The sequence below is a fragment of the Panthera onca genome, chromosome D1 (assembly GCF_046562875.1).
Source record: "Panthera onca isolate mPanOnc1 chromosome D1, mPanOnc1 haplotype 2, whole genome shotgun sequence".
NCBI classification, from domain to species: domain Eukaryota; kingdom Metazoa; phylum Chordata; class Mammalia; order Carnivora; family Felidae; genus Panthera; species Panthera onca.
The window spans coordinates 77,383,294-77,395,310 of NC_138348.1; the positions used below are offsets into that span (position 1 = coordinate 77,383,294).

Sequence of the window (12,017 nt, forward strand, 5' to 3'; positions counted from 1 at the left end):
CACAGATTGATTCAAGACATAGTTACGCAGCTATGATATGTTTTTCTGTTTCTCTATTATAGGTTTCTACAGATCTTTACATGGCAAATCTAATAGCTTTTATTTCTGTAGCATTAACTTTAGGCTGTCCTGTTTTTCTTAGTTGCAGACTGGTCTAGAAACAAATAGAATTATCTTTGAAAATAAGGCAGCTCCATGTGTTCCCAGTGCAAGAAGAGTTAAAAAAAAGAAGTCAAAACCACCAGAAAAGGTATGAAAACAGGACCAATAAGTCAAAGTGCTGATTATTACTGAGTGTAATTTGTGTGAAAATACTCCTACAACTGTGTGGTACCCAGGCTTGGAATAAATCTTCACTCTCCGTTTCTTCATTGGGAAAATGGGGATAAGTAGTATCTGCTTTTAAATTTTACCCTGGTAGTGAGATGGTATATATGAAAGCATTTTAGAACTGCAAAACATTGCCCAGATCTGTATTATTCAGTATTGCTCAGTGTTTTTATGTATATGTGAATATACATACATACATATATATATATATATACCGGTTCGTAGACTGTACTTGCTGTTTTGGCGGGTACGATTTTTTTTCCTTCCTAGCCTTTCCGAGGCTAAGAGGCATGTTGTCAGGTATTACTAGGAGCTCAAGAATATACCAATATCAATAAAGCAAGTAGTAGCCCAACAGTACACTGAAATTTTAGATTAGTCATGTGAGTAAACTTGTAAGTAAACTTATCATCATGTGAGTAAACTTGTTTTTTGTTTGTTTGTTTTGTTTTGTTTTTCCTTTCCATTCAGAAAGGTTCTAGGAACTATTTTACTGCACAACCACATTATAGATTATGCTTGGGGGATATGCCTTTTGTAGCTGGAAAGGTGAGTTGCTCCAACTCTGGATTTTTTTTTCCTTTACAATTTAGCTCTTTGAATTAAATCCACTCATCTGCCTGTATGCCTGTAAATGGTGAAAACATTTTTCTGCCCTTTTACTCGTATGGATCATAGTGATATAAGAAAGAGATGGAAGAAGGTTTTATGGGATTGGGGGAGCAGGGAAAAGGCTAGGAGGACTTTAAAGCAGATAAAGTATTTGTGGAAATAAAGATATGAACAATATCACAGACTCTGGTTTAGAGAAGGTATGGTTGTAGATAAGAGTAAATGAAATGGCAAATGGTGTTACTTGTAGCGTTGGAATTTTAGTATCAGTCCTGCTCATTTATATTTAAATATAGTAGATATTTAAATAAATAGAAATCACATCCTATTTGTCCTCACATGCATCATTCTCCAAGAAGCAGTCATAAATAGACCTGAATTTTATGTTCCTTTAGTGTTTAAATGTAGAGATGATAATTTTGTCAAATATCAGGAAGTACTAAGTGATTTCTAATAAGTGCTTAGCACTGTGTTAGTTTATAGCACTTTTTCATTAGCTCTATGTTGCTGGTTGTTTCTTGCATAGATGCCTTGAATACCCAACTAAGTAGTGAGTTTGAGAGGCTTAGGAAATAGATTTTAATCTTATTTATTTATTTCTTTTAACCCCACAATAAATCCTTGGTGAAAGCTTGGGGAGTGAACTAATTTCTAACTTTTCCATTTGCCCTTTGTGGATATGTGAGGCACAAATCACTTAAAAAAAAAAAAAAAAAAAAAAAAAAATATATATATATATATATATATATATGTATATATACACGCACACATATATATGTGTATATATATCTATATATGTATTTATATTTAAATAATGCCCTTGTCTCTATGCTGTTCTTTACCCTCAATTTAATCTCTTGTTGGATTGCAGATTATCTTTTGACCTATGTTTCTTCCTTTGTCTCTTAATCCTACCAACCTGCTTTTGCTTCACCATAAAATCTGTTGGGTTGGAAGTAGAGGTTCTCAAGGGCTGACCAGCTACATTAGCATCACTGAGTACTGCATTTGAAAAAGCAGATTATGAAGCCCCACCACAGTCCTACTAAGTCAGAATTTTCTGATGGGGGCCTAGAAAGTTGTGTGTGTGTGTGTGTGTGTGTGTGTGTGTGTGTGTGTGTGTGTGTGTTTTTACTGTTCCCTGATTTCAGTCTAATGTTCAGTTAGATTTGGGACCCACTTAATAAAGTTCTCTGCCTAGTGTTTTCATTATGTAAATATCCAAAACAGTGGTTGTGTACTCTGTTCAGATGTATTTCTAGACCACTTTATTTGTAAGTTCTTAAGTGAGTTGAAATCTTTCACTGTGTAAATTCTGTTCATTGCTCTTTTTCTGCTCTCAGGGATCCACATGAGCCCTTGACTGTAGGGAAATATTTAAACTTTTGAAAATAACTTTATTCTCATCTCCTTATTCTATTTTGGGTTATAAATAAACACTTCCTTTTTCTTCAGCTATGAGTTTTTTTTTTTTACCACCTCATCACTCTCTTTCTAAATTGAATGTAGCCCTCTAAATGCAGTGTGACTAGCACAGAATAGTCTTTGTCACATTCTGGGAGTCTGTCAACTCAGCCTAGCATCATATTAATGTTCTGTGGGAAGCTTCATCCTCCCTCTCATTAGTTAAAAAAAATTTTTTTTAATGTTTATTTTTTTGAGAGAGAGAGAGAGAGCGCAAGCAGAGGTGGGGCAGAGAGAGAAGGAGACACAGAATCTGAGACAGGCTCCAGGCTCTGAGCTGTCAGCACAGAGCTCAATGCGGGGCTCAAACTCGTGAACTATGAGATCATGACCCGAGCCAAAGTTGGCCACTTAACCGACTGAGCCACCCAGGCGTCCGGCACTCGTTAATTTTTAATGTTTATTTATTTATTTTGAGAGAGAAAGAGAGAGGGAAGGAGGGAGAGGGAGAATCCCAAGCAGGCCCCATGCTGTCAGGGCAGAGCCCGATACAGGGCTTGATTCCACATCATGACCTGAGCCAAAATCAAGAGTCAGACGCTTAACCCATTGAGCTACCCAGGTGCCCTTTAGAGTCAACTGAAGTAACAGGTATTTTCCTGAAGCTTTGGATCAGCTGCTGTAGGTCCTATACTTGTGGATTTAATTATTTTATACAGAATTTGTAAGTAAATGAGACTCTAAGTAGAGTCTCACCCTATCCTATATTATATTAGAATCTAATTCATTATTTGTATTATTCCCAAATATAATTGCCTATCTTCAGTAATTCTCATTGAAGTCATTTAATATAAAGGTTGAAAGGGACAGATTCAAAGATCAGTCTTTTCAACCTGAGCTCTCTTTCTGAAGTTGTTGGTACTCTGTGAAATATTATTCAAACAGCTAAGAATGTGCTGTCACCTAGCCGAGTGTTCCTCAAACTATTGTGAAGGTCCAGTTTTTATTTTTAATTATACATTGTCATAAACCAATACATATGTAAAATGCAATAAAAATGAATTACTAGAAAAATGAAATTAAAGACACAAAATACACGTCCTGATTTTTAAACTAGATTGAACAGACATAAAATTGCGTTAATGGGTACAATCAGAAAAATAACAGGAAAAAGAATTTTTAAAACTATATACTGTTTATTTTGAAGCATATATAGGCATTAGTATAGCGAATATATAACTTGAATATATCAAATTACAGGTGAAATAGTGATTGCACATACTCATATTTTCACACTTTAAATGAATACCATGTAGATCAGCATTTAAGTTGTTATTGAGACAAATGAATTTGGTTCTTGATATTCAAGGCTGTATTGATGACTGCATAGCTACAAGGGAGAATGTATAGCTAAACCATTTAATTGTAGTTGAATTTAAATTATCGATAAAAACGTAGATTAACTTTTATTTTGAAATGATTCTAGATTTATAGGAAGTTGCAAAAATAATAAAGGTCCATGTACCTTTCATCTGGTTTACTACAATGGTAATATATTACGTAGCTATAGTATCAACCAGGAGACTAAATCCACAGACCTTATTGAGATTTCTCTAGTTGTACTTGTGTATATATGTGTGTGTGCATGCACACCCATGTACAGGTTAGGTCAGTGTAGTTTTATCACATGTAGGTTCGGTAACCACCACCACTCCATATCTACAGTTTTGCCATTTCACAAATGGGAGTCATACAAAATGTGATCTTTTGAGATTGACCTTTTTATTCAGTATAACTCCCTTGAGATTCATCAAACGGTTGTGTATATCCATGGTTCTTTTCTTTCTCTCAGTTAAATATTCCATGGTGTGAAAGTATGACAGTTTAAGGATTCACTTATTGAGGACATTTGGGTTGTTTCCAGTTTTGGGAGTTTACAAATAAAACCAGTGTGAGCATTGTGTATAGGTTTTTGTGTGGACATAAGTTTTCACTTCTGTGGGATAAATGTCCAGGAATTTGATTGCTGGATTGTATGTGTAGTGTATTTCTTGTTTTTAAACTACCCAACTATTTTCGAGTGACTGTACCATTTTTCATTTCCAGTAGCAGTGTCCCAGAGATGGAGTTTTTCCACATCCTTAACCAGCATTTAATATTGTTACTTTTTAGTTTAGCCTTTCTGCTACGTATGTTTGATATCTCATAGTGCTTTTATTTTATATTACCCTAATGGCTAATGATGGTGATCATCTTCTTTCTCATGTGCTTATTTACCATCTGTGTATCCTCTACTGAAATATCCATTTGTATTTCTTGCCTGTTTTAATTGTTTTTGTTTGTTTACTCTTAGGTTTTGAGAGTTCTGTGTTTTGATACAAGTCACATATCAGATATGTAGTTTGCAGATATATTCTCCCAGTCTGTAGTTTTTCTTTCTTCCTCTTAAACTGTTTCACAGAGCTCCTTTTTGTTTCACTGAAATCCAGTTAATTGATTTTTGCTTTCTCTGGATCATACTTCTGTCAGGTCTAAGAACTCTTTGCCAGGACCAACATCCTATACATTTTCACTTATGTCTCATATATTTTACGGTTTTATGTTTTATGTCTAAATTTATGATCCACTTGAAATGATTTTTGTATACAATATGAGGCTTGTTAGGTCAAGGTTTATTTTTTTATTCTGTTCCATTGATGTGTATGTTTACTTCTTTGCCAGTACCATTTTGCCTCGATTATGTCGATTACTGTGGCTTTATGTATAGTAAGTCTTAACATCAGGAAGAGTGATTCTTTGTCCATTCTTCTTTCTCAAAATTGTTTTAGCTCCTCTAGTTCCTTTTCTCTTTATATGAATTTTAGAATAAACTTTTCTCTATCCACAAAAAAAAAAAAAAAAAAAAAAAAGTCTTGCTAGAATTTTGATTGGAATTGTGTTTTATTTACAGATCAGTTTAGGAGAATTGACATTCTTGTCATGTCAAGTCTTCCAGACCATGAGTACAGTGTAGCTTTTTTTATTTAGATCTTTGATTTCTTTCATCAGTGTTTTGTGGTTTTTGGCATATTGGTCCCATATCTGCTTTATTATATACTCACATATTTTTTTTTTGAGCAAATGTAAGTTGTAGTTTTAATTTAGTTTCTATGTGATCATTGCTAGTATAGTAAGTTTTTTGTATGTTGGTCTTACATTTTGTGATTTCATTGAATTCCTTATTAGTCCTAGGGATTATTTTTTTAGATTGGTTAGAATTTTCTATGTAGAGAGGTATGTCATCCTGTAAATAGGGACAGTTTTATTTTTTTTAATTTGCATGCCTTTTATTTCCTTTTTTGCCTTACTGCACTGGCTAGGATTTCCAGTATTACTTTAAGCAAAACTGAAGAGAGTGGACATTCTTGTCTTTTTCCTGATCTTAGTGGCGGAGAACATTCAGTCTCACCAGTAAATGCAATGTTAGCTGTAGGTTCTTTGTCAATGCTCTTCACCAACTGGTGGAAATTTCCCTCTGTTTCTGCTTTTTTGAGTACCTGATTGGGTGTTGGATTATTTTATATGCTTTTCTTTATTAGATGGTATGGTTATGTGATTTTTCTTTTTTACTGTCAATATGCTAGACTACACTGCTTTTTTTTATTTTTAGTAATTGAATTAAATAATTGACTAGTTCAATTCAGTTATTCCTGGAATAAACTCACTTGGATAGGGTATACATACTTCTTTGTATATAATGCTGGATTCAATTTGCTACCTGGCAGTAGAGACTAGGATAAAGAGTATCTGTTAGCTTTAGCACAGTGGCTTCCAAACCTGACTGGTCAGAATCACCTGGCAAAATTAAAAATACACATTTCCAAGCCCTGACCCACACTGATTGAGTTTGGAGTGCTGCCTGGGGATCTGCATTGTAAACAAGCTGTCTAGATGATGCTTATAGAGCCAAGTTAGTCCAGCCATCTTTTTGTAAATTAAAATAGCATATTGAGATTATTGTTTCATATTAAAAACAAAACCAGAAATTTTGAGAGGGCTACCAGCTTTTCGCTATTGTTGTTTATGTTATGTTTTCCTGTTACATTTATGTAAACTTAGATCCCCCTACTATTTGAGGATAGAGAAATGAATGCAGTGACAGTCCTTACCACCTGGAAGCACATATGCTATTTAACAGGTGAAACAGACATGGAAACATGATTATAGTGTATTGTGATAAATTCACTGAGAGAGAGAAATGCTCTGGGTGATCTGAGAATGGACTACTTAATTGGACCAATTCATTACCTAGAGGTTTTAGGGAAGTCTTTAAAAGTTATATATTTGAACTGTGTTTTAAAGAATGGTAAAATGGTGCCACACAGAAGAAATGGTATGTGCAAATACGGTTTATGGAAATAATACAGAGAAATTAGGGGATGATAGGACAAAAGGCCAGGGAGTATAAGTTTTAGCTCAATGATAGTAGACCCTTTGTCTATGCTAAGGAGTTTGGACATTAGCGTTAGTGGGCTTAACATCAAAGGATTTCAAATAGGAGAACAAACTGATTACTATTAGCATATTATTTTAGGAAGATAGCTGATAGCCTTATTGAATTAGAAACTGAGGAGAGCGATGCCAATTGCGATCTTCTTCCTATAGCTAGTGGAGATGGTTGCATAAACCGAGGAATGACAGTAGGGTGGAGAGTAAGAGGTGGATTGGAGGTATTTCAGAAGTTAAGTCCACAGGACTTGGTAATTGGATTCACCCTAGGAAGTTTATATCATAGGCTTTTTATGGGTAGAGATCTTTTTATTCAGGGAGTAAACAAAACAGATTTAGACGATGTGGCTTCAATTAATTCTCATTTTTCTTCAGTCCACCAGTCCTAGCCATGCTGTGGTAGCCAATGTTCAGCATGTCTTGCATCTGATGAAGCAGCATACTAAAGCCTTGTGCAATGATCGAGTGGTCAACAGTGTTCCTTTGGCAAAGCAAGTTTCTTCACGAAATGGTAAAAGTAAGAAGGTGTCAGTAACGCCTCCCTCCTCCAGCAGCATTAATGAAGAGTTGTCAGAAGTCTTACAGACTTTACAAGATGAATTTGGGCAAATGAGCTTGTGAGTTTTAGTTTTTGTTTTTTAAATTATGTTTAGTTGTAAAACTTTGTTTTAAGTTCTTGGTGACTTCATTAATCGTATTGTTAATTTATTCTGTTCAGCAAGTATCAGAGCACAGTTCTTGAAGCAACCACTGAGCGATTTACTAGGACCTTAACAAATGCAACTGTTCTGGGGGAAATCTCTCCCTTTTTGAATAGTGTTAAATGTTTTGAAGACCAAGGTTCACACTTCAGTTTTATTTCCTTGTTTGGGAGCTTGATATACATTGAGTTTAGTTAAACTTGAATAGGTTAGGATGTATTTGAGGAACAAGATCCTTGCTTTCTTTCTGGGCTTTCCTTTCTACGTGTGTAATACTGTAGGAGGTGGAATAAAAATAATTAAGCCTTTGAAATTAAGAACTGTTTTTACATTTACCTCCAGTGCCTTTCTTGAACCTTTAAACCATCTTGTTGCTCTGTTTAAAAACTGGAGTCATTTTTAATGCACAGAGCAGTGGTCCCATGGTGAGTGGGACATGGTGGCCCTAACCATGAAACACGAAGCTTTATCAAGCCCTACTTTTGTTTTTTATGTAGTGATCACCAGCAGCTTGCGAAACTTATCCAAGAATCCCCAACTGTGGAACTGAAAGACAACTTAGAGTGTGAGCTGGAGGCGTTAGTGGGAAGGATGGAGGCCAAAGCTAACCAAATAACTAAAGTTCGAAAATACCAAGCCCAGGTAACTTAATTTCCCTTTCCTTGTTTCTAATGATTATAAAACAAGAACAAGGCAGAACCAAAAAACCCTTTTCCCCAAATACATTGATTGATGACATTCAAGTGTATCACAGATAGGGAGCTACAGGAAGTATTTCTTTAGGAATCGGAGTTAAGTGGGCTAAGAAGGAAGACACCATCTTGTAATCTGTGAGAGTAGATTTTATCATCTAAGACACTTCTTTTGAATATTGAATATATTTAATATTTTTACCTTTATAAGAACAACCTTTAACTTCTGTGATGAATTTAAATGATTCCACATTTTCCGAAGTCTTTTAAAAAACACCTGGAAATTCTTGATTTCGAAAGGAGTAAGTAGATATAAATATGTGGAAAAAAAAATATGTTGCTAATTAAATTAGTAGAGCAGCCATTTATTTAATATCTACTAAGTGCAGTGGGGAGGCATACTCCCAAATTTTCATCTGGAGAGATACATAATGATTCGTGTCAGAGATTATTGGGACCACTGGGAGTGGGCTGGACACAGGGCAGAGGGGCCGAGAACAGCTCGGCCGCCTGAAGCTCTTCTCGATCAGAGGTTGTGAATGAGTGTAGGTGGGGAAAAGTGGACAGATCTGAGGTAGGTCTTGGAAGTAGAATGATCAGGGCAACTTGCTGCTGAGTGTCATTTGGAGGGAGAGGATGGTGGTACCCCTGATGGAAATGGAGAAGGCTGGGAACAGAACAGGTATGGCTGACATTTACTAATGGATTGCTCTATAATAGGCACAGTGTTAAGTGCTTGTGAATATGTCATCTTAGTTAATTTTCGTAGAAGACTTGTGAACTGGGCGTACTATTTTACAGATAAGGAAAGCTGGGTTGAGTGTCCTGGGAGGTAGGCGTATCCTCAAGTGAAATTAAGTAACTTCTGTGTGAGGACATACCAGCTCACTGGTGAATGGCAGAGCTGGAATGCAAACGTGGTTCCTCTGAACTCCAAAACCTGGGCTTTTAAGCATTTTTTGTAAAGTTCACATTAAAAAAAGAATAAATAGGAGCAAATGATCGCTGCAGGAGTAATGGTCTAATTTGTTTCTTATACATCAGGCTCAACCTTATTCTCTCTAACGGAATACCAACCTAGCAGCAGCTTAAAGTAAAAGTAAAGCTCTGTAAAAATAAGTAAATATAAGCTATTTTAAGTTTTTCTAAAGTAGTGAAATAACAAAAACCTTTTGTTAGTATTAATACATTACCATTACATCTCTTCATCCATCTGGAACATGTTTCGTTACCTCCTCAGACTAGTTTCTAGAACACCTTTCTTTTGTTTTCTGTAAGACCTTCCCCAGACCCTCTTGTTTCTTACTTGCTCTGTTCTGCACTTTGGCCACACACGGCCTTACCTTCTGAAACAGCATCAGTATTGATGTGTTTACTTGCATTCACTCGTTTGTATGTTGCTTTCTGTTTTTAAGCACTTAGCGTCAAATCACTCGTACCAGAGATTTTTGAAGACTTTATAAAAAAAAAAAATACACTTAGAATGTATTATTGGCATTTTAGCTTGTATGAGAATTAAAAATACCAGTGGCCAGAAGAGGACATTTTCATTGAATCCTCCTTTTTCCCTGCCTTGGTTACTTGTTGTAGCTGGAGAAACACAAGATAGAGAAGCAGAAGAGGGACTTGAGGACCCCCAGAAAGACTCTTGATGAAGAAGGAAACAGCAGCAGTCGTTCTTCTGGAATCACAGGGACCACAAATAAGAAGGACGTTGCCAAACCGAGACCTGGCGAAAAAAGCAGGAAAAATCTTCAGTTGTTGAAGGACATGCAAACCATACAGAGTTCATTACAAAGCAATAGTTTGTGTTGGGATTACTGACTGGTACCAGGTCATAAATTCTATTCAGATAATCTGTACCTCAGAAATCAGATTTTGGCAATTTACCTTCCAGGTCTCATACTCTTATGTTGGAATTAATGAATAGCAGGTGTTAAGGGGCCCAAGCTTCATTACACAGGCGTCCTGTGTTACGTATCATGACTAAATGTTAAACCACCTAAATGGAAACCAGGGGAGTTTTAAAGGCTAGGAAGCCACACACTCTGCATCTTTGTTTGAGATGAATTTGCTGTACTGAAATACTGCACTTTGTAAACAGATTACCAATTTTTTACTTGTGGGTGTGATTTTTAAAATAATTCCTTAGATATCTAAGTAAAATTAGGTTTAAATTATCAAAATAGGAGGCTGTCCCATAGGCAATGTTTGCTTAAAAAGTCTCATTTTTAATCTTCCCCTGGCATGAATCGCCCATTTCTCCTTTCCAATACATCCATTAAATATACTTTGTTTCGACTATGGATAGAGGTTTTCTATGTGTAAGTATTTATACGAATTTAAGAGGATTGGTTTGTTTCACTTTTTGACATTTCGAACACTGATCAATATTAAATACACTTCTATTGATATAATCTATCATTAAAAATTTTTGAAAGACCCAAGCATTCATTGTCAGTTAACTGCAAAAATTATAAAGCATTTTTTAAAGTATAAACGAATTATTAATGAAGTAGATGCGGTTTCTGAGTGAAGAGAAGAGGAAGTGTTGTATAGCATATGCATATGTTGTTTTTAAATAATACCTGTTTGTAATCATGGTATTCAGTTCAAGGCATTGTGGTTTTTAATCTTAAAAACTCAGAAGAGCTCCTGGGACCTGTTATCGGTGTATAGTATGAGTGCAGTATTAACTGTACATGTGCCATTGTCATTGTGTTAATAATGTAAATCATAATTTTGAATAGATCAAGACATGTTAACTTTTTATAAATTTGCCACTGAAGTCAATAAAGCAGCTTTATTAAGGAAACACTGAAATTTTCCTTAACAGCCTGTTAGCGAAGGCTATATTTGTTGTAATCTCTCCAAAAAATGCATTTCTAAATAGGACATTAACATATTACGAGAAACATTAAGAATATATGCTATTATATAATTTATTTGCCTATCTCATGCTCACATAGAAACTAAACCCGACAAGATTGAACTGTCTCAAGGCCTAAAGAGTCCTAATGAACACATTAACCAGGTGTTAAAGAGATTTCGTTTTTATGCCTCCCCTGGGATCGAAATGGAGTTCTGGGCTTTTATCTGGGTAACCAGCATGAAATTCAGTGCCTCTCTGGGCACTAAGCTTATTAGGCCTCTTAATTGAATTAATTTTTTACAGAGTTCTTGATTTAGGGTCCTTCCATTTGGAGCTATTTGTGAGTGTTCTGAAATTGTATGTAAACCTTTGCTTGAGTGTGCGGTTTTGTATCTTCATTGAATTCACGACAGTGAGTCCACAGACCCAAGGCAATCACTGCTCTGGTGATATGGAAAACATTTGTTGTGTCTCAACCACCATTTCAAACTATTAAACTTTTGTTATCTCTGTGTTTGAATTTCAGGTCATTAAATTGTAGGAGACTCATTTTGCATTGTAGTGGCTCTATGTCCTAATTAGAAGCTTAATGGTGTTAAAACCCAGCCCATCCCTTGGGTAAGAGTCAAACTAAAATATCCACTCCAGCCTTTAATACGCTCAGGTGAGAAGTGAAAATGAGAAAATGCCAATGCCGCTTCAGTTTCCTTATCTGAGAGTTTATAGCAGAGGAGTACGTGGTCACACATCTACTTTTGTTGTAAGGGCACTGTTGAAATGCATTTCAAATACAAGTGTCCTCTATGTGTAAGATGCCAATCTGGATACCAGGCTAAGTAAGAAATGGTATGCTTACAGGTAGGTGGTAGACATCTGAATTACGTCAACACCGTGTGGTTAACGCAGTGTTGATAACAT

General features: G+C 35.7%; 1 protein-coding gene across 1 annotated transcript in view; it reads left to right on the plus strand.

The window, feature by feature from the left end:
* The window catches only part of CEP57 (centrosomal protein 57), a 41,985-nt gene extending 30,337 nt beyond the window's left edge, over positions 1 to 11,648 (plus strand). Inside the window, exons 7-11 of the mRNA XM_060605304.3 lie at positions 143 to 250; positions 802 to 879; positions 7,210 to 7,451; positions 8,033 to 8,177; positions 9,818 to 11,648. Coding sequence (XP_060461287.1) covers positions 143 to 250; positions 802 to 879; positions 7,210 to 7,451; positions 8,033 to 8,177; positions 9,818 to 10,051 — 807 coding nt within the window. The 3' untranslated portion in view covers positions 10,052 to 11,648. The remainder of the gene's footprint in view (positions 1 to 142; positions 251 to 801; positions 880 to 7,209; positions 7,452 to 8,032; positions 8,178 to 9,817) is intronic.
* Positions 11,649 to 12,017: the final 369 nt, after the last annotated feature.